This window comes from Carassius gibelio, chromosome B5, assembly GCF_023724105.1.
Source record: "Carassius gibelio isolate Cgi1373 ecotype wild population from Czech Republic chromosome B5, carGib1.2-hapl.c, whole genome shotgun sequence".
NCBI lineage: Eukaryota > Metazoa > Chordata > Actinopteri > Cypriniformes > Cyprinidae > Carassius > Carassius gibelio.
The window spans coordinates 25,856,603-25,880,399 of NC_068400.1; the positions used below are offsets into that span (position 1 = coordinate 25,856,603).

At 36.9% G+C, this 23,797-nt stretch overlaps 1 protein-coding gene across 4 annotated transcripts in view; it reads left to right on the forward strand.

Annotated features, from left to right (window-relative positions):
• The window catches only part of LOC127958168 (multiple C2 and transmembrane domain-containing protein 1), a 149,027-nt gene that overhangs the window by 95,954 nt on the left and 29,276 nt on the right, over positions 1 to 23,797 (forward strand). For all 4 annotated transcript variants that reach the window (XM_052556969.1, XM_052556970.1, XM_052556971.1 and 1 more), the window contains exons 10-16: positions 2,219 to 2,312; positions 6,303 to 6,405; positions 7,301 to 7,403; positions 7,920 to 8,021; positions 8,352 to 8,426; positions 10,091 to 10,210; positions 18,573 to 18,692. In XM_052556969.1, coding sequence (XP_052412929.1) covers positions 2,219 to 2,312; positions 6,303 to 6,405; positions 7,301 to 7,403; positions 7,920 to 8,021; positions 8,352 to 8,426; positions 10,091 to 10,210; positions 18,573 to 18,692 — 717 coding nt within the window. The remainder of the gene's footprint in view (positions 1 to 2,218; positions 2,313 to 6,302; positions 6,406 to 7,300; positions 7,404 to 7,919; positions 8,022 to 8,351; positions 8,427 to 10,090; positions 10,211 to 18,572; positions 18,693 to 23,797) is intronic.

A 23,797-nucleotide genomic window follows, 5' to 3' on the forward strand; every position in this document is an offset into this window, starting at 1 on the left:
CCTCCTCAGTGTACCATATGAGTTGGCCTTGCCTTGCTGGCCCCAAAGCCGAGGGGGGTGGGAAAATATATTCTTCAGCCTTTCATTAAAAAAATAAAGAGGCCTCATCTCCTGAGCTTTTCAATCTCCTTGCCTGTCTTTTGAGGGGTCTGAAAAGCCAACACCCTTTGCAGATCTGAAAATCCTCTGCTATGGAAATGCACCAGCTCCCTGCCCCAAAAAAACCCTGCCACTTTTCTTCAAGGCTGCAATAATCATAAATAACAAGCCCCTTGATATCTACTGAGAAATCATGTATTGAATGTACTGTATGTGTAAAAATACATTTCCCCCCTCAATCATCACTTGATTTTTTTTCCCCCTCTCCACTCGTTTGCTATCAGAGGATTTTCAACAATAATATCATTCGTAACAGGCAAAGCCAGTCCGAGTGTGTAATGAATTAAGTCTGCAGCCTGGCCCTGACTTGAGAAATTCAAATTATAATTATTCCTCTGGGTATGTGTAGGGCTTATTGCCAAAAAGAGAATTAAAGTGAGGTCTCCAGTGCTTTTGACGGCCCACCAGTGAGATTGTGTCATCTCTATCAGTCCAGCTCCATTCACTCGCGTTTCAAAAGTGTCCATCTGGAAATGTCACAAGTTTCTTCAACTTTTACTGCGGTTCATATAGAGGGCAGAGATGTGCAGACATATTTCATTTCATTTCATGGACAACTTTCCAGTGCATTTATTAGACACAGAAAGTTTTAAATCTCTGAGGTTGCTCTTTTATAGCTCACAGGAAACGTAGGAAAAAGTAAAATAAACAATAAAGAAATGTGATAGAATAATAGTTCATACCTTACCATTTAGATTTTTTGTTAACTATGAAATATAATTCTATTTTAGAAAAAAAAAAGATTTTGTTGTTGTTGTTGTTCAGATCTCTTTTGGACCTCCAGATTAGATATTATGAATACTAGGATCTTTTTATGTTCTTTTCTCAGAAGAAAAATCCTAAACAAAAGACTGTTTGTTCTCGATATAATTTTTTGGTCTTTTTAAAGATATTTAATTACTAGAAGTTTTGTTGCTATTGTTTTTGTTTGACAAAACTGTACACAGTATAAACTATTGAGAAAAACGAGTCGGGGGAGAGAGAGATTGCTCATGCTGTGACCACACAGTTAGTGTATGATGCCTAGTTTGTTTCATGGCTAAATGTCAGCCCCTTTAATGCTACAAAAGACACACAAAAGGACTGTAATGGAGTATTATGGTCTCTCAATGAGAGGCTTTTATCAGTATGAGCGTAATTGACTCGCTCATAAATCATTCTTAAGTGTCTTTGCTAATGCACTTGTCTTTGCAGTTTATCCACCTCTCAAAGATTTACAGTTTTAGTGGCGTCTCTGCTAGTATTTTCTGTTTTTCTTCTGCGTTTAATTGCTTACATGGTTATCTGAAACTCAAAGAAATAAGTTTTCGGGAGGAACATGGATGTGAGTATAGACACATGCAGTCTGGAAGAGAATTCACATCATTTAGATTTGACATCAGCATTGTTAAATTAGTTTCTATACATTTTTACCCTCTTCTCACTTATGTGAAATACCATATTTTACTTTTTCTAAGCATTTGTGTTGTAAATGTATCTGTATTTGCTATAGATCATGTGCAAGGATTTATCTTGGCTTCTTAAACATGTTTCTAAAGTTTCAACTATGAATGGTTTAAAACAACGCAATATTCCTTTATCTGTGTAGACAGATTGCTGGTTGATTGCTTTTTGTTTAAAATTTATATCATTTTATTTCCGTAAGTACTGCATTTCTAAAGCTTACAAAGTATATACATAAAGTATTTTAATGCTAATGCCACACTTAAAATGTTTAATGTCTTTGCATTATATAATGGAATATTGTTTGATATTTATTTCATATATAACAAAGTGTAATTTAATGTGTTTTGATGATATATATATATATATATATATATATATATATATATATATATATATATAGCACAAACACAAGCAAAACAAGTTTTTTTTTAAAAAAGGTCTAGCATTATTTGTTTGCAAATGTCTCTTTATTTATCATTTTGTCATTGTATGCAGTGAAAAGGATATATTCTAAAGTAATTAAAGTGTTAAAATGCTTCTTTGGTCCACTGTATATTTTTCAGCTGTGTGGATATATACTCACAAATGCTTTATCCTTCTTTGACCTCCACAGAGTCTGCTCAGATCCTTTCACAATATTAAAGACGTGGGTCTGGTGCAGGTGAAGGTGATCCGAGCAGAGGGGCTGATGGCAGCAGATGTTACAGGTAAGAAAAACCCTCCCACTCACACAAACAGTGATCCTGACATATGATTTCTCACTCTGTTTTCCACAGTTACTGATAAAGCCTATCATTTGCTTTGGAATGGACAGCAGGAGGCTGATAATATTGCATTCTGCTCAGTGCTAATGGATCGTCGGCTTCTGAATTCACTGTGTCTCTTAAACGTATTTTTTTCTTGTGCGTCTGCTCCGGTTTCCATTAATTCTTACTTTTAATTAGGTCTGCAGTGGACAGGCCTAGTTTCTGGCACTATAAATGATCAAGTTGAAAAAAAAAAGATTGGAGACGATGCAGTGAGTTGATTCTTATTCAGAATCGGAGTGAGACATTAACAAACACACTTACCTTGGATCATTTATTAATGCTACACCAGAATTAAAATGCATGTAAATTTATTAGTTTTTGTTCTTTTTCTGGTCGTTTTTCTTGAAACTGTGACCTCATTGCAACTGAATCATCAGTTGTTCCTCAGCTTATGTGTGTTATATTCAAGGTATTTCTATGTCACTTTTAAGATTTTTAAAGGAATACAATGCCATTCTAAAGTTTGGGATAATACATTTTTTGAAAGAAAAAACAACAATAATTATGATAGGAAATGTTTACTAAGCATCACATATAAGTATATTACACTGATTTCTGAAGAATCATGTGGCGCTGAAAAATGGAGTAATGATGGCTGACAATTAAGCTTTGCCATCACACGAATAAAATCCATTTAATTTTTACTGTATTTTCAGTCAAATACATGCAGCCTTGGTTAGTATAATAGACTACTTAAAAAAATACTTACCTCAAATTTAAAATGGTAGTGTAGTTCACCCCAAAATAAAATGAAATAATTTATGCGTCCTCATGTCGCTATAAACCCACATGAGTTTGTTTCTTGCATTAAACACTAAGGAGTTACAATATCTAAAAAAAACGATCTTTCCAGTGTTTCCATTCTACTTGGTGTTCAGTGACAGAAACACTTCAAAATCATCTACCACTGGTCAGACAAAACAAATAGCATCATTCTCGTGGGTTTGGGACTCTTAAAAGTATTGAACAATAAAAAAATATTTGTTTTGCTTTAAAGACTTTGCAGACACCGCCAGTCCTGATTTGACTACTTGTGTGGGAAACAAAGCTGAGAATTGCAGCACAAGAATATTAATCAAGGCTGCACAATCGGTTGCAGACAAGGTGTGAGACGGCAGAAATAAACAGGAGCGACAAAGAGTGAAAAGACAGAGGGAGAGAGTGAGAGACAGAGAGAATTAGAGGCAGAGACGTAGAGGTCATTAGCACTGTCACTCTTAAGGTGGAGTTTCTCGTGAGGTTCCTCTCCGCTAAGTGCTTTGCGTTTGCCGTCTCTCTAATCGCCTAATCGACGCCTTTAATTAAGACATGCTCAATGGCAGACCACCCCCCTCCCCTATCACACCCTTTAGCCTCCCCCTTCCCGCTCGCTCCACAGTTCTCCAATCGCCCCTTTACTCGCTCCTCTCCGGGGGTCCGGCCCACTACGTTGACCTCGTAGCTCGGTCTGGCGTTCCCAGGGGAACCGTGGCCTCCTCATGAGCTCTGATTTCACACTCCTCTCCCGCCACAAAGCGCCGGCGCACAAAGCTTTTCTAAGAGCCCCGGCTCGTTCACGGACTCGCCATCTCAATCGGCCCTGGCACCGAGGTGTCAGCCAACAAGGTTACGGGCCACGGAACAGTGCCTCCTCTAATAGAGAGCTCACTGGAGACAGGGATAGTCCAGGAAAAGTGGAAGGCAAGGAGAGTGAACATAAAAGATAATGTGGCCGAGAGAAAGAGAAAAAGAGAGGGAAATCTTAGTTCTCTTTCTTGCATCAACGAATGTGTGTTTTTTTTGTCCCACCCCTCCTTTCTGTCTGTTTTTCATTGTAATTAATTGAGGCTTTTATCTGGAGTGCCTCCACTCCAGGCCAGCAGGATAAATGGTGACAGTGTGTAAAACCAACAGTATTTAGGGACAGGAGACTGCTTTCCTTCTGAATAGAGCCACTCAGTACTTCACATAGATTGCTTTGGATGCAGGCATTACTCTAGGAGTCTGCAATTTCATTAACAATCAGTTTTCAAACAACAGTAGGAACTGTTCTGTCCTTGCTGCCATCAGTGTGTTTGTATATGATAATCCTATGGGCAGTTAAATGCTCCTCTCATCATGCAGGTACTTCTGCTTAACACCGTTCCTGCATTTAATTTAAAACGCCTTCCAGACCTGAAAAATGTAATTACCATTTTGTACGTCAGCGCACCGCACGCTCATCAAATTGCAGCCGGAATGAGGTTGAACTCATCTCGCTGGTCTGTAAGGATTTGCCCAGAATTAACCCACAGATAGCGTCTGCTCGGCCACACCTGGGGAGTCAAAGTTTCATTCAGTGCAAAGCGTGTAATTTGCTCAGACAGCTGCCTCACGAACATGTAGTAGTTTGTCGCCGAGGATGACCGAGTGTCACCGCGAGGATATTGAATAGGATGGTACTTTCCTGCGCCCATCAATATGCATTCATTTAAGCAGATGCTAATTATTTTTGAATGGTGAAAATACTCACAATTACAGGAAGTCACGGTAATTTACATTTTTGTGTCAATATATTGTAAAGGTGTGATTGAAATTAGGAAGATGATTGAATTCATTTTTTTTTACAAACACTTTTCTTAAACAAAATAAATAAAAATTTGAATCCATAATTTTATATCCATAATTTTATATCCTAACTGAATTTCTGTAGCTTGTTTTTCACATTTTATTTCTAATACACCATGAAAATGTGAAGAAATTATACAATAGTATACAATAAATAAATAGTTTAAATAGTTAACTTATTTTATTGTATCAGACACATGATAGTGTAATCACTGCATTTAAATAATATAAAAAGTGAATTTAAAATATATTCAGTCTGATCAATATACCCATCAAATGCTTAGTGACAGCAAGGACTTTCCATTGATCACTTGTGACATTTATTTTGCTTGTCAACTAAATGTCTTTGCTTCTTTTATTCACATGCAAGAAAGTGAATTATTTTATATTGCTTTTTAACTTTGCAGCATGTTATAAAATTGCTGTTATGGATGTTATTTTTTTGCCCAGCTTTTAAAATGATGCTCTGTAGCAAACAACAAAAGTGTTCCCAATTGTTTTGTTTAGAGATTTATTTAATGATTAAAAGGGTTTAGATCAAAGCTGATATGAAGAGTTTGTTGTTTAATTTTTCAGTGAGAACAATATTCCTTTAAATTATGAACATTTATTTACATGTGTATATAATTAGCTGATATCAAAGCATGTAGGACAGTGGATTATATAAATGTCTCTAGAGTCAACTTCTTATAATAATATATTTTGTACATGTATTATAATATTCCATTGAACTAAAAATAAATGTTGATAAAAGGTATTATTAAAAAGTGTCTCACTTCAAGACATTTTAATTTATCAATATGAATGTCCTGTCAGCAACTGGAATCAGCCTCATGATAATATCGACAATGATCTCCAAATATTTTACCTGGAAAGTTTTCAAAAAATTTCCCACATTCCGTCTGTATGCATTTAAGTCATCATTTCTGTCTCCCCCATGTCTGTGACCAACTACCGTATGTGTGTGTGTTCACACCAGACGGAGATAGAGATGTCCTCACGGTGCTCTAGGGCAGAGGAATGGCTGAAATGTTTATCTGCCTGTGTGCAAACCACTGTATCACCAGTAACACCAGGAAACGACTCCTCAAATGGGGGCAAAATGAACATATCAAATCACATCCACAGTGATAAGTTGCTGCTGAAGCTTTAGTTTAGGTTAAAACAGCAGTGTGGTTTGATTCAGCCCTTCAGGCTGGCTGTCCCATCACCTTTATCAGCGCATCACCCAGTGGATTACACCACAATAAATACAACGAAACTGATAAAGATAATGTGTGTGTGTGTGTGTGTCCCTCACAGGCAAAAGTGACCCCTTCTGTGTAGTGGAGCTCAGCAACGATCGGTTACAGACACACACCGTGTACAAAAACCTCAACCCAGAGTGGAACAAAGTCTTCACGTTGTAAGTGTCAAAACAGTGAATGCATGTGCGTCAGAGTGCTTGCATTTGCATATAATCCCATTTTTTCATCTGACAATTTATAAAAAAAAATTTGACAAAAAAATACTGATTTACATAATACAAAAAATAATTTGAAATATGCATAGAATATGATAATTGCAATTAATTTAGCAAGTTTAATATTCATATATATATATATATATATATATATAAAATAGTAAACTAAATAAGAAGAAAAATAAAAATTTAGTGGAAAACTTGGATAATTTTTTTTTACCCATTATATTGAAGAAGCTTAGTTATTAATACTGTGCTTAAGAGCTATGTGGTTTACAGAGATACACCTGAGAGCCGAGGATTACAGGATAATGTAGTCAGGATTATTTAATTAAGCTTTGTATTGGTAGTCTTCAAAATGTAATGCATAAGTAAACTTTTTCTTTAAGAAGAAAATGAACTTTTGTTCGAGATTACACTCCCTCTGCAAATACAGCCATTGTGCCATTTGATAATGTGCCGTACATAATTTCTTATATTAGTTCGATATCTAGAGGTTGTTCCATTGATGTTTTTTTTTTCATAATCTTTCAATCTTCACGGCTGGAAATTCATTTGTGAATTCCCATGGAAAGCTGGGTAATCTAGCCTCTCCTTGGAGCGCTCATCTCTTAAAGAATAACCTCATTTTCTTTCATTAGACTTCTCCTCTTTAGCCTACTTTTCAAAGATAGCATTTCAAATGGAGAATTGCGGCATCTTTTTTTAACCCCAGCACAATGGAGATTGTCACCAAGGATTTAGATGAATCACATTTTTTTGTCATGACTTGAAAGATCTTTTCAGTGTTTAATATTAGTCAATGACTTCTTCACCTACCCCTTTTTTCTTCAACTAGCAATGTGAAAGACATCCATTCGGTCTTAGAGGTGACTGTCTACGACGAAGACAGAGACAGAAGTGCCGACTTCTTGGGCAAAGTGGTTATACCGTTGTTAAATGTAAGTTTTGAGCCTGCAGGCTTTTCCTTAGGACAGTGAATCAGTATCAGAATGGACAAATGCACTAAAAAGTTTTTCTTTGAATTTTTATTTAAAAAATTGCCATGTGTCTAACCTTTTATTGATTTTAGACAGCATAGAGTAAGATGTCAAAGTGTGAAAAACAAAAAAAAGTAAAAATAAATAGGGGGGAATCAACAAAGTATGTGTCCAACCTTTATTGATTTTAGTAATCATAGAGTGAGATGTGAAAGTGAGAAAAACACTGGGGGGAAAAGCTACTAACAAAAACGAAGAAGAAAAGAAAAGATAAGGGGGGACGCAATGGGCTGATTCCCCAGGATAGTTCATTTGCGGCTGACAGTGGTCGGGCCGTAATGAACAGGTACTTGTCAGAGCCGCCACAGTTGTTTTGGGCTCCCTGTCAGATGCAGCAGCTGGGGTTCAAAGGTCACACGGAGAGTGTATTCAGCTGGGTATTGCCAGACAGACGGCTGTCATGTCCCTCTCCCACAGATCCAAAATGGAGAACGCAAAGCTTACGCCTTGAAAAGCAAGGAATTGACAGGGCCAACCAAAGGGGTCATCTTTCTCGAAATAGACGTGATTTATAACATTGTAAGTCCCATTCTCTTTTCCTCGCTTGCTTTTTTCTAGCGTTTTTCACTTCTTTATCTGCTTGTTCTCTTCAGCCTCTCCCGGGCTGCCTGTCTCTCTTTTAATTACTGAAGACTCCCCTTTCCTCAGCCTTTTATTTGTGCGTCTGTGTACCGCCGTGTGTGTCCGTCCGCCATTTTAGGCGGGAGTGTGAGAGAGCGTCACATGGCCGTGTGGTGTGGAGTGTGTGAAATGGAGGGATGTCTTGATACATTCGATCGTTAATGGCACATCATTGATCGTGACGGTGGATTATTGCATTCAATTACGCATGAAGTTTATATGTTGCAGGTAAAAGCCGGCATGAGAACCTTGATTCCCATCGAACAGAAATACATGGAAGACGAGCCACGAGTGTCCAAACAGGTAACGAGAGCACTTTAATCGCACCTTTGTTTAAGACATTTATAAAATCCCACCCAACACCAGTTGTAGACCCTCAGCATCTTTCTCCTCGTCTTCCCCCTCTCTATCTCTCGCTCTTTCTCCTTGTCTCTTCCTTCTCTTCTGGAGGTGCTGAATAGAAATGTCAAGCTGTCAACGCTGGGGGTGCATAAGTAGATTGACCATCCTTTAGTTTGGACCTCAGTGGTTCTTCTGCTGTGCTTCTTTTTGTCACCCTGTTCAATGTCTCCCCCCATCCCTGACAAAGAGCTGAATTGTAGGGGTTGTCCCAAATCAGACCTGTCACCGAGACACTGCTTGGGACAAACACACACACGCTCTCTCTATCTGTCACGCACTGAATGCATGCTAGAAAGTGCCCACTCTGCACTTTTCGGTGTGAATTTGCCCCCCACCTAAACTCTTTGTGAGTGAGACACAAACCGATCGGCGAGGGTAACATCAAATTTATCTCCACAAAGTTTGCTTTAACTTCTCGATACTGTCTCCTCAACGGTTAAAGCTCAGATGTGTTTTATTCTTCTCAGACACGTTTTATTCTTTAGTAGTTTGGTATCGCATTTCACCTCGAATGTACTTTGATTAGTCCCAAATGACAAACACAAATGGTCTACTTTGAAGGGATAGCCCGAATCCTATACTTCACCACAGTTAATGTGGATATTTACTATGATCAAAGCTATAGCGCTTTAAAGCCATTATGCAACCAGGAGCTTTTGATCTTCCTGTGAACACAGGAAGAAGCGGTCATTTGCAGTTCACCCGCACTCAGAAACATGAATAAGACCATTTCATTGAAGAGGAATAACAAAAACAAAAACAAAAAAAAATGTTCCTTCATACTCATACAAATGCAAAGCTAGATATGGTCTGGTTTTCTCAAATTTGTGATTTGTTTCATTATTTTGGTCTTGTATGAATTTTATTCCCTAACAACATCACGAAAAAGTAGTTTTCCCTTTATTTCTAAATGTTGATCTTCAATTATTCTAGTGCTGTTAACCTAAAATTTTTCCACATCAAATTATGATCATTTGAAATGTATATACACTACCGTTGAAAAGTTTGGGGCCTGTAAGATCTTTATTTCTTTTTTTTATTTTGAGTTTTCGTATGTGTGCCAAAGCTGCATTTATTTAATCAAAAACACAGTAAAGATTTTTTTGTAATAAAATATAACAATTTGAAATGACTGCTTTCTGTTTGACTAATATTTTAAATGTAATTTATTACTTTGCTTGCAAATCTGAGTTTTCAGCAGCCCTTACTCCATTCCTCGGCATCACATGATCTGTCAGAAATTATTCTAATATTTGGTGCTCAAGAAACATTTTTAATTTTGATAGTGTTGGAACTAGCTACTTAAGAGAAAATCACAAAAGTGTGATCCTTTTTTTTTCATTCTTTGATGAATGTCAAGTCGAAAGAACAGCATTTTACTGAAATGAAATGTACTTTTGTAAATGTCTATTCTGTCACTATTGACACACAAAAGTATATATTTTTTTGCTGAATGATAGTATTAATTTCTTTGAAAGTAATTTTAATGGTAGTGTATAGTATGTTTGTTTTCTTATTGTGGATGGGTTTAATTGTGAGATGTTGTCTGTTGTTCTGTCACTCAGCTGCTGCTGCAGAACTTCAACAGAGTGAGGCGCTGTATAATGTTGCTGATCAACGTTGGCTGCTATATCAACAGCTGCTTTGAGTGGGAGTCTCCTCAGAGGAGCATCTGTGCCTTTCTGGTAAGGAACAGTCTGAAAACAACCACACCAGCAGTCATAGTACAGTACAGCAGTTCCAGAATGCATCTGGACACACTTTTGTTTGGCAACAACTGAATTTCATTATATCAGATTTTAAAATATGAGTAAATATCTGGATATTTTCTGGTGGTCAAATGGATACCAGTTTATATTAAGTGGCCTTAACTACTTTGCACTTACATTTAAATTAATACTTTGATACAGTGCACTTATTGTGTACACAAGTTTTACATTGTACTTATATATTTTTTAAATATCTGCATGTAATTACATCTGTAATTAATTTCTGTAATTACATTTATTACACTGTTTACCCATCCCTTACACCTTAAACCCACCCATACCACTAAACCTATCCCTAACCTTACCGTATCCCACCACTAAGGCAGCAGAAGTGTTTGGGGTAACATTTTATTTATGGTGTCCTTGTTCCACATGTTACATGTTTTTACTATTACAATAACACTTAATTATGCATAGTTACATGCAAGTAACCCAAAGCCAAACCCTAATCCTAATCCTAAATATATAGTAAGTACATGTAGTTAATTAATATTACTCAGTACTTAAATATATAATTACACTGTAACAAGGGACAACAAAATAAAGTCATGTTTCGCAATACAGTATGAACACAATAAATACATTGTACTTATTTTTTGATGGCCACTTAATATAAAGTAGGACTGTCAAACGTTAGTGGATTATGTTCAGAGTAAATGTGATGAACTACTCTGGAACGCATTTATGAACTTTATACATTCACTAAAATGACCTTGGGATAAATTGATTGCAAAAATGCCTCATAAAAGTGACATTAACTCTGAGAGGAGTACTCTGGTATTTTGTTATCAATAGCAGATTTGAAGCGGCAAAGAAATGCTGTTTCTTTTCTCAGAGTTAGCATGATTTTTCTAAGCCATTTTTCCAACCAATACATCCCAAGGTCATTTTAGTGAATGAAGTGAGTAAGTTCTCCTCGGATCACACATAAATAACAATAAATGTAGCTCATCGCATTAACTCTGAAGATGATCAGAAAGTATCCATATAATTCGTTATTATTATTAACTTTCAATAGTATTTCCACTGTTTTATCATTAAATATCTATTTTTTTTTTCCTTTTAAATGTTTTTTGAAAATTTTTCTTAAAAATAATTTCCACTTGATTTGGTATTTTGTTTCTAATTCAGTGATTTTCATTTGTGTATCTTCTGGGGCCACTTTGCATACAGACCGGACTTTATGAAATATAGTGACAAGTTCTGTGGTGATCCATTAGGTCCTGTGAACACATTTCCCAATCTCTCTCCATCTGTTGTGTTAAAAATGTCCCGAATTTTGCCCATTTGTCTTTGACATCCCCCAGCAATTCTCTCAGGTCTCAGGCACCTCAGGTGAAGTCGTCTGAATTCACGACAGTCTCTTTCATAGCGTGGTGCACCTTCAGATTGTAATTGGACAGTTGAACCTTCATGAAAAGGACACCCTTTGTGAGTTGGCCGTGCGACTAAATGCTAGCACAGGACAAGCTGGCTAATCTTTGCCTGTGATGCTGCATAATTTGCTGTAAGGCCTGTCTGTTCCAGGACTCGCGTGTCTTTAAGTGTCGCTGGCTAGGCCATTAACATTTACTGCTTGACACATTTTAATTTCAGTACACTTCCGAAAGCAAAAGCCGAGGGCACACGCGTGAGCGGAGGGACAGCTGTATCGATCAGCTAACATTTTAGTTGAGCAATTTTTTTTCTTTTCCTTCACGGTTGTCGGGGGGAAAAAACATCAATGAAAATGTCAGAGGAAGAAATGTCAAGAGGTTTGAAGGGAATTAAACAAAAACAATTACATTACATTTGTTCTTAATGTTCAGATGCTATTAGAAAAATGATTATTCAGTCGCATTCAGTTCGGTACGTCTGACCTGAACTTCCAAAGTTAAAAACATGGCTTTAAAAAGAGAAAAAAAGAGTGTTTTTTTTTGTAACTTCTTTTATTGTGTTTTCTTCACAGTTGTCCCATTAGCTGGTGATGTTATTCTTTGCAGTCTAAATCTCCCTCTTTAAGAGCTCTCTTAATCATCACTCTGATTTCTTTCTTTATCACCAGCCATCTGGTTCAGGTGAGCCTTCACCGCTTTGCTGAGACACACATCTGTGCCGTTCTGTCAGCTGCTGACAGTTGTAAGCCAAAAGAATACAATAGTCAGACACCGGCGGAGGTGATTTTGCATTCAAGAGTTGCAGAACCTCCGGTGCTTGCTGCACAAGGGTTAGCCAAAGCAAAGGGGCTGCTTGTGATGCGCAGATAAAACCAGCTGTGAGCGGCGGCGGCGGCAAGTCTTGTGGTTTGCTATTGTGCTATTTTTAGGTCTGTGCCTTCTTGACATTTTAGAGTTCTTGTTTTGAGTTTAGGTTCTGAGGTTGTGTTGGTGTTTTTGTTTATGTTGTTGGGATTTTGTTGCAGAAACTTTGTTTGCTGGTGCTCCAAATGCTCTGCTCTTTTTCTTAAAGGTGTATAAGTAAAACATTGTGCTTGATCTCAGTTTAATATGCAAAGTTGGACATTTTTATGTTGAAAACTTTTAGGCCGCCATACTTGCTTGACACAAGCATGCAATGGCAATAGTTAGGGGGTGGGGTTATCTGTTTGACGACCAATGGCTGACAGCTATCCTTGGCCGATACATTTCTTATTATCAATTTTGAAAATAGTTGTACTGTTTAATATTTTTTGGTAGAAACCAGGTTTTCTTAAAAGATTCTTTGATGTATATAAAGTTCAAAATGAATAAACATCGTTATTATTACTTGCAAAATATTGAATGTGTCCTTGCTGAATAAAAGTATTAATTTATTTAAAAAAGGCACTAGTTTGGGGGTCAGATTACCTATTTGACAAGCAGTGGCATATATACATATACATATGTGTGTATATATATATATATATATATATATATATATATATATATATATATATATATATATATATATATATATATATATATATATCAGTTGTGCTGCTAAATTATTATTTTTCAGGATACATTAATAAATAGAAAATTCAAAAGAACCTTTACCTTTACCTTTACTGTCACTTTTGATCAATTTTATGTGTCCTTGCTGAATGAAAGTATTAATTTATTTGACAACCAATGGCCAACAGCCATCATTGGCTAAATCATTTATTTTGTTGTGCTTATGTATTTATGTATTAATGTATTTATTTAAAAAAGCCATTCGTTAGGGGGCTAGACTACCTATTTGACAAGCAGTGGTTTAAAAAAATATATATTATCGATGTTAAAATGAGCTGTGCTGCTTAATATTTTTGTGGAAACTTTTTTTTTTCAGGATTCTTGATGAATAGAAAATTCAAAAGGACAATTTTCTTGATTTTTTTTGTAAAAATATAAATATCTTTACTGTCACTTTTGATCAGTTTAAAGCATCCTTGCTGAATGAAAGTATTAATTTGTTTGACCACCAATTGCCAACAGCCATCATTGGCTCAAACATCTCTTACGTTATACTTCTAAATATTTTTGTAGAAACATGAATGAAGTCTTTGTAACAATATTAATGTCTTCTTTACTGTTACCTCTGATCAACTGAATGTGTCTTTGCAGAATGAAAATATTAACTGCTGTTTGACACCAGTCATCTCTGCAAATTCCTTTACTGCAACAATCTTTACATGTGTGTTAACTTTTGTATGCCATACACTCTCGATCGCACATGGCGGGCCAGTCAAGACGACACAGCTCATGGCATATTAACAATGGACAAAGCTCGGAGAGCATGTGTGCGTGTTCGTTCAAGTGCGCGTGGGTGTCCGCGTGAGTGTTTGTGTGCGTCTGCCTCCCCTCTCCATGAACACCTGTAAGCTGAGCGTTTGCGCTGGGTGAATATGGGCCATTGTTCTGGCTGGCAGAGTGGTGCTCATAAAGACTGCTCTGTGCCAGCCCTCCCCGCGTGCCACTCTACCCCTCCAGCTCCTTAATGCTCCCGCACCGACTCTTCCTCCAAACAAATTTGCCGTAACTCTACCTGCAATTTGGCCTTGAATTGGGAGCAAATAGAGCAGGTATTGTGTGTCGTGGGGAATACGAGTGGTGTGTGTGTGTGTGTAGAGGGTAAGGAGAGGGAGATATATTGGAAGGGGAGAGGTAAGGAAATGATACCCGGCTCCTTTATGTGGGGTAAAGTAGGACTCTTATCAGTGGGAGCACCCAGACAAGAGAGCTACTACTACAGGAAACTGGAGCAGCCTTCACCTGCTTTGCATTTAGATAAAATACACCCGCCCAAAAAGAAGAGACAGGAAAAGAGAAACAAATGCTTTGGTGTGTGTCTTCACCACTACAACCTGCGGTGTGCTACAAGGTGCCACCTTTCTGCTCCATGTCATCTGTCAGCCTACGGCTCCGAGAAATTTTATTTTGTATTTTTTAATGAGACAAATTAGGAATAATTGTATTTATTGAATTCAGTTTAATATGTAATTATAAAACCCAAAATGAATAATAAAACAAAAAAATACAACTTCAACTCAGTAAACTCAATAAAAATAGAACTTTTATATTAATAAAATAGAAAAACTTTTTTATATTTTTTAATATATTTAAAAAAAACATAAAAATAAAATAAATAATGTTTGACTCTTTCGGCTATGGAGCAATGTACCCCATAGGACCACAGATTTATGTTGCAAGTGTATTTCAGGGGTTTTTTTTTATGATGAAATTATTATATTATTTTCTTATGAAAAATTCATTTTAATTATACACTTTTTGTTTTAATTATTATAATCTATAAATGAAATACAGCAGATATGTTGTTAGACCTAAAGATGATTAAGCTGAACATTTTGAGAGCTGACACAAACTGTTCTACAGACAGACTAGTGAGCAGTGAAGATTTCCTCACTGAACACATGTTTTAAGAATGCTCTTTTTCAAGAACTTTCTTATTAGGTTTAGATCAAATCACACCAAATCTGAAAAAACAAGCAACGAAAGCATTTCACGACAGGCCAGAAGATGGCAGTGTGGCATCACTCAATCCAAACATCCCCACTTCATGAGTCTAGCCAAAAAGCAGATGAGTTATTGACGTCCATAATCAGCCTCTCATTTGGCGTATTTCTACCCAGCGTTGGCACTATTTAAAATAATCAACACAATGTGATGACTTAATTTCTGAAGTCCAAGTACAGGGGCTGTTGTAGGCTGTGTTGGTAACACACTTTTAATGTGCTAATTCTCAAATGCCTGCTCTGAAGTGCTCAAGCCTGCACTCTACAACACAAAGTGCCAAAATGATATTGAAATCGACTGCCAAAACGTGTTCGTCCTCCATTCCAAAAATCCAGCGAGATGCTGAAACTCTTGGCCGTTCCAGATCGTTCTCCCAGTTAGAGCAACGGCTTTTGTTAAGGGACTTAATCTCAAGTGCTTTCGCTGGGATAAAATCAAATAGATATTTAAAATGAAATCAAATCTGCATGCTACTTGATGTTAGAGATGGATGTAGCGTGTACTGAAATGCTGGTATCACTTAGTTGTTTGATATTCCACTTAGTCAAATTCATCAGAGAAGTGAAATAAAACGCACACTGAGTAGACATTCTTTTATCATGCTTCAGATTCACTACTTTTCTACTAATTTCATACATAAAAAATTAAGCAATAGACATAAGCATTGTCTTCTACTTGAATAAAAGAAAAGACATCTTTGTGACGTCCTTGTTTTGGACAAGAATTCTTGTTGTCATGTTATATTACACCGAAACAAAGTTTAACTGTAATAGAAATTGATGGTAACCGCAATAGAGATTTGTGGATTTCTTTGGGTGCTTTGTGTAGATTAATGGACTGACAGGAAATTACATTTCAGATGCCGTTTAATGAATAGATGTCATGCTCTGTATTAGGTTACTGTTGGTCATTCATTGTCATTGTAAGACGGGATCCATGCAGGTGGAGAGGTTACAGTACATGCCCTGAGCTCTGAAGTGCAGGAAACTGAACGCCGTGGCTCCGGAATGGCCGCCAAAGCTGGCAAACTGACTGTGAATACCTGGATGCGCTCTGACAAAGCCTCTCTATCATCCCTTTCAGGTTGCTTCAGTTTGGGGTCCCTGGCCGTTCCCTCCCTGAGGAGCGCTCTCCGTGGGGGGGACCGGGGGTGATATGAGTGTCTAAGCTGGAAGAATGGCCCCAGAGCTCTGGGCATCTCTCTCTCTGAGCCGCTGGGTTGTGTGAAAGAGAGAAGGGTCACTTCCAAACAGGAGAAGTGTCGGCTAACATCAGCTGTCAATCAGACTCTGGCCCTCAGCTAGAATAACCAAACTTAAGAAAGGAGTCCAGCGACAGGTTAAGGAACCACTATAGGCATATGAAAACAAGATCAACGCTTCGGAGTAGAGACAAAGAAATGGATTTTCTTCATGAGCGATAGATTCACGAATGACTCCGTTTCCCGTGGTTTTAAATTCCAATGAGTGTATTTTGTAATAAATTGAGTCAGGGGCTGAAAGATAGAAAAAAAAAAAAAAGTTTGTTGAAGGCTGTTATATTTAAAAAATATTTTTAATACTAAATTAAGCCATTATGATTTTATGAACGCACAGATGGAAGATATTAATTCAGAGTGATGACATTCTAATTACTTTGTCTGAAAAATATATTTTGCTCTAATTAATGGGACAAGCTACAGATGTTTTGCTGAATTTTGCAAGAAATGTGCTTGCTGTATAGGAGCAGGTTCTAGAATACCAAATGTTACAGAATTATTATAATTTATAATTTATTTATTTTTTATTATTGGGCAGCAGCTTGTGCATATTAAATATTTGGCTATATGCAAATTCTCTGATTAGTTCCTTTATTGCATATTAAGTGTGTGGTTTACATTTTTTATTGTAAACGTAGCTTATTTGTATTCATTTCTTCCAAATGCATTTGAAGCTTTAAAATAAAATTTGTGAGAGAGGTCATTTAAAGATAATATTTGAACCAGTGTTGATAGTACATATATTGTGCACGTTAAAAGTGCCTAATTTGTGCCCCCGTGTCTTTTTTCTCCTCGTTGAAATGTTCAGTGTGTGCGCATTGGGTAACAGTGCTGTAATGGATAGCGTGAAGGGCACGGAAATACATCTGACCTGTTTCTGCAAGATTCAGAGATTTTCCACTGCTCTGCATGCGTGTTAGCGCACATGTCTGATCCAGTCTGATTTAATGTTATGTAAACTTTTTGAACGTAACAAGGTCTTTGTGGCGTGCGTTTATGTATAATAGGCTCTCTGTGGATGCATGGCTTCAGTGCATTTCATATACTGTATTTGGATACTTGATTTATTTTACAAACCTGAATACTTCAACTGAATATTTCACGTTTGATCTCTTCAGCCTTCTCAATCAAGGAGATTTGTTTTTATTATCTGTGAATAATATTGTCATGGCTGTGATTTTTGCTTAGCTCTAAATATGTCTCACAGAAACAGTGTGGAGATTTTTCAATTTGGTTTCATGCATTTATTTTTTTTTACTTTTTAAAATTTACTTTTTAAAAATGGCTTTACTAGAAAATATTTTTTGGCTCTATTCATTGTATTTTACAGCTCTTTCAAAAATGTGAATTTTCATATGACATAGATTGCACTATATAAAGACAGTGCTCATAGTAATTAGTTTCAAAGTTTTTTTGTGGAAAATGTTGAAATATATATAGTATATATAGTTGTTTTTTTTTTTTTTTTGTAAATGAAGCTAAAAACACAAATATCAAATTGCTACATCTTGTTTTATCATTTTTAATGGCAGCTTCTGTTTCCTTCTGCGGTGTATGTGTTCATTTGGTTAAAGCCGTGGGGTGATGGGCAGTAGGGTCACATTTACTAGATGTGCAAGCAAGACCAGAAATATGTTTTTTTGCTTTATGTTTTGAGCCTTTATAATGTTATTTAAGGAGAATGAGATTTTGTTGCAGATGATTGACTCATTCGTTGTGTTTTCACACTGAAAGACTTTAAAAGCATCATCTGTGTGTGCTCACACATGACAGACTGTGAAAAATAATCATTGTGTTATGTATTACTGGTTGTCAGGTGTTCTGAAGGTATCCAATAAAAAAAACGAATTTAGATATAAAGAAATTAAATTTAGAGATTAGAGAAATTACATTTTTGAACAGTTTCCGCCCCAAACTTGAAAAAGTTACAGTAAATCACAAACGTTGGTCTCTTTGAGCTTTCTAATTTTTGTTTTTGAAAAACTGACCTAGTTTAGAACGAGGTCCTGTCCTTTTGTTTGTTCATTCATTTTCTCTCTTTCTGTAGCTTTTCGTGGTGGTTGTGTGGAATTTCGAGCTCTATATGGTCCCTCTGGTTCTCCTGATGCTGCTGGCCTGGAACTACGTTCTCATTGCTTCAGGGAAGGACACGAGACAGGGAGATGTGGTGAGTTCTGTCACACACTGACCTGCACCTGTATTTCTGTCTAGTACATTTAAATCCTCTCTTTCTTTCTGTATTCCATTTGTAAGTATTAAAACATCTATTAGAATTCCAAATATTTTGTCTCATTCAGCACTCATAAAAACTTTTGAAAATGATTGTTTTTCTAAGTATGGAACCGGTGGGAACTCAAGCATTTCTGCATGGCACTCCAAGCTGTTTATTTATTTAAAAATTTTAATAAAACAGTGTCAGCACAGTGTCATTCTGAAGAGGATTATTATTTTTTTAAATCATGCACACTTATGTTTAGAAAGTGTCCAAACGCTATGCAGTACTTTCATTAGTGTTGCTTTGATTTAGTTGTTTTTTTTGTGTGTCGTTTTAAGCTGCTGTTTAAAACATGTGGGCTTAAAGAATCAGTGGAACAGAGGAATAAAAAGAGCTCACCTTGAAGGTATTTGAATGGAATCGTACAGTGCAATACAGTAACTGAAAAAAAAAAGCTTTCGCCTTTCGAAAAAAATCATCACCACCCAAGATAGTAAATTAATTGTAGCTCACTATTTCAGGATATACATACGTTTTTACCAGGAATAGTCCCATTATACATATCTGAAATATCTAGGATATCCTCTGATTAAATGGGGCAAGCATATGAACTACATTTTTTAAATGTGTCCTGAATATAAGCAATCAAAGTTTTACTGTTATAGGGTCTGTCTTATTAGACACTCTTTGTTAAATTTTACAAAGAATAGGGGCCAAAAAAAAGTTGCAAGAACTGAAGGACCTTGAGAAAGTGTCTGTACCGTGATCATGTTGTCCTGTAGATGGCGACATTGTTTGCAAAAACGCAAAAGCTCAGCATCATTTATGTAGACTTGCCTGCGTATTTATTATTTACCATGTCAATACTGATACACTTTTCCTCCTGGTTTTAGATGAAAATCTATAATTTATAAAGAAATACATCTAAATAAATATATTTTAATGGAAGATAACATTGGAAAACCTTTTTTGATATGTCTTTATTTTTTATTCAAGCTCTGGTGGTAAATGTTTAATCGTATATTAATGGGTTTATGTTATATTTACAAATACTGCAGTATGATGTATGCAATGGGATAATCATGATAAATATGATAAAGAAGCAAAACTGGTTTATCGTAACACACACACTACTCTATGATGTATTTTAATAATATATTTTACGTGTTATGTGTAGTGAGCTTGTGTGGTGTGTTTGTGTGTGTGTGTGTTCTTTTACTGTATAAAAGCCAGTTGGGTCAGATGTTAGGGATTCAGAACTAGGTAATGGGTCAGAGGTGATACAGTCAGGACCTGTTGATTTAAGACACATGAGAGGGCTAGAGTCCGAGGTTAACCCGTTATTCCTCTATCCACATCTCCTTTGCTCTCTAACAGTCCATTGTTCTGCATTTTGACGACTGTAACCACAACACACGGGCTGGTGAGAGCAAGAGAGTTCAGAAACAGTAAACACACACACACACATGCTTTCCATTAGCCTCAAACTCACTGATGAGCCTGAACTTGGACACTGTTTCCCTGTGCTTTACTATGAACTTAAGGGGAAGGAATTTAGGTGTCTTTAAGTGTGTGTGTAATGATTAGTACCCGATGTCATTTAATTATTTTTTTTCACTCCTAAAAGCTGTTATTATTAGCTATATGTATATATATATATATATATATATATATATATATATATATATATATATATATATATATATATATATATATATATATGTATATATATGTGTGTGTGTGTGTGTGTGTGTGTGTGTGTGTGTGTCAGCTTAAAACTGTTTGTTGGCTGCTAGCTTGTTATCTGAAAGCGATGCAGCCGTTTACATAAACCCATGCTTTCTGAGTTAACAGTTTGTGCTTTATTTTTATAAATACACACTCAGAGGACTGATGTACTTTTGAAAGGACTAATATTCCTCCAGTGGAAGTGTCCCATTCATGCTTTCATCACTACACTATAGATGCCAAGCTCCCCGTGGCTGGCAGGATGTCATTTCAGATAACTCTTAACTGTAGCTCTGCGCTAAACCTGCTGACACATAAATGCAGGCTGCGGTGCTCCAACAGTCCAAGCTGTTTTTTGTTGTTGTTGTTGTTGTTTTTTGTTACTGAGACAGAAAGAAATGAGAAACGGAGATGCTGCCCAGCCTAGATGGCAAGACTTACTCTGAAACTTTTCCAAGTGTTTGTATGACATCTGACTATCAGCATCGAATGATTTTGTAATGTGGTGCAGTATGTCTCATGCACAGAATGCAGTGGATGAGCATGTGCACTCAAATATTCTGTATGCATGGAAAAGGAGTGTAAAAGTGAGACTCTAGGTATGAAAAAAAGCTGCACAGAAGAATTCTCACAGGCATATTCTCTCTCTCTCTCTCTCTTTCTTGATAGACTTTGCAGCTTTAGTTCACTTTCTTTTTATTACATTACAGACCTTTTTTTTAATTTTTATAAAAATAATTTGTATTACATTGTATCACTAAATATGCATATGTGTGTGTACACACGTTTATTAATATAATGCCATTAAAATATATTTTACTAAATTGTTACATTTTTTTTTTTTTGCTTTAATTCCATAAATATACAACTAAACACTAACCACCACCATATATATTTTCCAAATTCTATTGTTCAGGGTTGTGGGACATAAGAATAATGAATAGATGTCATGCATATAATATTAAATCAATATTTACATTTAAAAAACATAAATCTTTTTTAGATAGAAGATGTCATTATCACAGAATAATAGCCGGTTATTATTAAAAATCAAGCCTCTTCAGGGTGACCATATATTATCCCTTGTCTGTTGTACCCCTGATGTTCTGGGAAAACAGAAACCCACTTTCAGCTGTCACATTTCTTGAAGGGACTTGTTACCTCTAGATGTGACATGCCAGCTCAACTCTTAACCTGTAGACAGCTGACCCCTGACTCTCGTATTCTTTTGCCATTCTCCGCCTGCCACCCTTCCACCAGATACCTGACCTCGCTGTCACGGCCTGTTATTGTTAAAGATCCTTTTTACCATCTGGAATGGCTGTGCACTAAACTCAGGACTACACTCCCAAACCCGTTGTTTTAAATCAGCAGAAGCCTAGCTAGCCCGTATTGGTTTTTGTGTCAGAATGAATAGACAATGGAGAAATAAACACGGGTTTAGAAGCAAGACAAAGGGATGTGACTTTTGAACTACGCCTGTCGATCATCAGCAGGTGATGGAAAGCTACTATTTCTAAAGCGGCACTAGGTTTCCTCTCTAAACAAAGCAGCTGCTCTTTCTCCAGCGCGTTTAGAAGAGCCCCCTACTGGTAGGGAGTGCAAGCGCACCTCTCTTTACCTGAAGTTAAGGGAGCGCCGACACAGCTAGCCAAGCTTTTCTGACAGCAGCTGTCAGTGGCTTGCTCACCTCCTGCAGAGAGGCAGTCCTCACCACCCTAACACCACCCCTCACCTACTTTTGTTAGGAGACCTGGAAGCATTCGGTTGGGCTTCAGTGTGGCCGCTGAGGCTTAGTCAAGCATAGGACAGCTTGGTGTGTGAATGGAGGGGAGTGAAGCCCATAGCTGGCCCTAGAAGACCTGGGCTGCTGAATTCACTGGCCTGGAAAACAGTTTACCAGATGTTTTGAAGGTGTTAATTATAGCATATACTGTCAGAGCTGGAGGAACATAGTGACGTCTCTTTCACCAGCTCAAGCGCAATTAGGCATTCGAGGTTCTTTCTCGGCAACCTTGTCAGTGGTGGGAGAGAGGGTCTTAATTGTCAGGGTTACTCTCGCCGTGTCCTCTAGCAAGCTCGCAGTTTCTCCATTTTCCTATGGCATATTTTAAAAGGTTAATCATTTTTTCACAGCCTGTTTTTTTTGTGAACATTGCTGCAGCTCATATTTGGGTTCAAGGTTTTAAGCAAAATCAGTGGTTCTGAAATGTAACACAGTAGATTTCCTCTTGTATGTTTGCTGTAATGTTGAAAAGTAATTAATTTAAAAAAGTGATTGTATAAGATTGTTTCTTAATTTTAAAAATAGTTATTGAGGGGGAAAATTCAGTTCAGATATCAACGTTCTGTTTATAGTTTATTGTGGAGAGATTTTTTTCAATGTGATCAGAGATTTTAACTAAAGAATTATAAAATGTTTGAAAAAAGACTTACATTGAAAAAGGCAGCTAAAACATCCTTAGACTTGTGCCTGTAGACAACCATCTGTCTAACATGGTGAACATGATGTGAACATCTTTCCAGTAAGAGAACAAAGTCCCTCATTTAAAGTATCAATGTAATGGTAGTAGTGACATATTTATTTGTTTGTTTGTTTGTTTGTTGGGATGTACATCTGTGTAAAATGGATAATTGGAAAATGTTTGGAGAAGTCCAGCATGCATCAACAGAGAAAAGCCTGATGTTTCACCATTTTGATGATAAAATAAGGTAAACTAAATTCAAACATATGAAGGTCATTAACATGCATTTAATAAAATGGTGTGAATGTACATTTCTTGCAAATTTTGAAGGTGAAATGTGTGAAAATGTAAATGTTAAACTATTTTTTTAAAATCCCATGCAAATGACTTCAGTGAGTTAGCAAATAAACTTTTTCCCACCTTGTTTTGTCTGGTTTGAGTAGTGTTTTGTCTTTTTCTTCCAGTGTGTGTAATTTGAAAAACAAACAGCCTGGATGGAGCTTCATGAATAAAGGATATGCTGGTACAGGTGGGCTGCTGTGGGGGGAAACGAAGGCCTGTCAAGCCCACCTCCAGTGTCAATCACGAAACGACAACATAAAGAGAACCAGAGCGAGAGTCTGTCTGCCAGCCGTGCTCCTAGAGGCGCTTCATGGTAGAGCTTGTCTTACTCTCAGGCTGGTGTTTCAGCTGCAGGCTCAACGGGGACAACAAAAAAGCAAGAAGTGTGACGGCAGGGCCGGGAGAGGATGAGGAAGAGTGAGAAGAAGAGCCGAGAGGTGCTCTAGGCCTTTAATCCACCTCAGTGGTACCACCTCTTCCAGCACCGTGCCCCCGTTAGCGAGACAGCGTTTCACCCGCGCC